The sequence below is a fragment of the Solea senegalensis genome, unplaced genomic scaffold (genome assembly GCF_019176455.1).
Source record: "Solea senegalensis isolate Sse05_10M unplaced genomic scaffold, IFAPA_SoseM_1 scf7180000013519, whole genome shotgun sequence".
NCBI lineage: Eukaryota > Metazoa > Chordata > Actinopteri > Pleuronectiformes > Soleidae > Solea > Solea senegalensis.
In genome coordinates, this window is record NW_025320836.1 from 27,331 (window position 1) to 29,062 (window position 1,732).

The 1,732-nt window shown below is 44.1% G+C and overlaps 1 protein-coding gene across 1 annotated transcript; it reads right to left on the reverse strand.

The window, feature by feature from the left end:
• Window positions 1–285: 285 nt before the first annotated feature.
• LOC122760382 (transmembrane and death domain protein 1-like) lies at window positions 286–1,062 on the reverse strand. Its single transcript, XM_044015508.1, has one exon. It carries the CDS (start codon window positions 1,060–1,062, stop codon window positions 286–288), a length of 777 nt encoding a protein of 258 aa, XP_043871443.1.
• Window positions 1,063–1,732: the final 670 nt, after the last annotated feature.

Sequence of the window (1,732 nt, forward strand, 5' to 3'; positions counted from 1 at the left end):
AGAGTTCACTTGAACCAGCTCTAACGATGAGCTTTATTAACAAGTTGACCTTTAAATGATGGGAGAGTTTTTTCTGCCTCCTGGACCCAAAGTGGGAGCTGGTTCTTCAGGAGAGGAACTTGGTTGTTGAAAGTTCTGCCTCCCATTCTACTCTGAGAGACTCTGGGAACCACAAGCAGGCCTCCATTTTCAGAGCAGAGTGGTCTATTAGGGTAGTAAGGAATAATCATATCTGTGAGATATGACGGAGCCTGATCACTGAAGAGGAGGATTTTCAATTCTGTTCTAAGAAAACTTGTGTTCCCCAGCTGTGTACCTGCAGCTGGAGCTGATCTTGACCCTCGGTTGATGACTCAGCTGTTTTCTGCTGACAATAATGAAGATAAGGACACCTACAAACAAAGTACCTGTGAAGCCCATCATGAAGCCATACAAGACTGGCAGAAATACGTCCATGGGTCCCTTCATGTACGGGGGAACAGGCGCTCGCTCCACAATCAGGTCAAGGTCACGCCAACTCAGATCCCTCACAGTTCTTTTCTTGACCTTCTGACCTGCATCTTGTTTTGGATCCACTTGTACTGACGGGACGTTTAAAGAGCTCACATATTTGTGATAACCGTCCACGTAGCGCTTCAGCTTCAACACTTTGTCCTGATTGATGTTCTTCCCCACTTCAATGGCGATGTCACTTCTGCCAATGTGCTGCAAGGCGCGTGTGAGTCTGTCATAGTAGGTGTGGTCACCGTACTGCAGCAGCCACTCTGTGAGGGCTGCCTGACACTGAGCCTCACTGTCCACAAATAAAGATGTGTCTCTTTTGGTGCGAGGCTTAAGAGCTGATAGATTTTTTTTCGGCGAGAGGCGTTCAAGTCGATGGAATATATTTTCCTCCGGGTGGGAGAGAGTGCGTAGAAGATCTTCGCACTCCTTTACCGTCAGCATCTCCACTAATCGCTCCAGTTGATGGACACCGATGTCTTCTGCCACCGTGTCCTCTCCTCCAAGAGTTGAAGTCAGCAGTGGAAAGATGAAGATGAGACAGAGCTTCCAGCCTTTCATGTCAGCTGAAGTACTGTGAACGCGCTTCTTTCTGCGAGCAATTCACAAAGTTTCCCTGCAAAAGTCACAGTTGTAGAACATGGAAATGAAAGAAGTGTTCTTTTCTTCAAAGGAATCTTAAGGATTCCTTTGAATTCTAGGATTCTGGCATTTCTTCATGCAACTGGTCTATATGTAAGAATATGAAACACATCTTACTTCTAAATCTAACCCTTTAGAAGAAGCACTTTGAACTTCTGTGCTGACAAATTTATTCGAAGCTGAAGAGTGTTGAAAATCAACTTTGAGTTGTGTTTAAGAACTGTGGAGGGCAGCATTGCTCCTCTCAGTGTACAGCCTGCCGAGAAATATTATTAGAAGAAAGAGGAATTGGCATGGTTTACAATCACCAAACAAGAATGCAAGCTGCTGTTAAACCTCATAGAAAAAGAAAAAAAACAAACTGTTTAAGTTGAAGCTGAACAACTGCAAAGTGCCATTAAACATCAACAAAAGAGATATTATGTGATGTAAATGGTGACGATAAACCACTTTTATGTCTGATGACAAAATACAGTGACATAAATCAACCTCACAAACTGGTATGAGTGCAGATGCTCCTTCATCCTTCTCTTCCTCACACACTCCTTCATGTGCCACTTTACTTCCAGCATCACGACAGGAAGCAGTT

Coding starts and splice junctions, on each gene's coding strand:
- LOC122760382 (XM_044015508.1), bottom strand. CDS start 1,062: ATGAAAGGCTGGAAGCTCTGTCTCATCTTCATCTTTCCACTGCTGACT.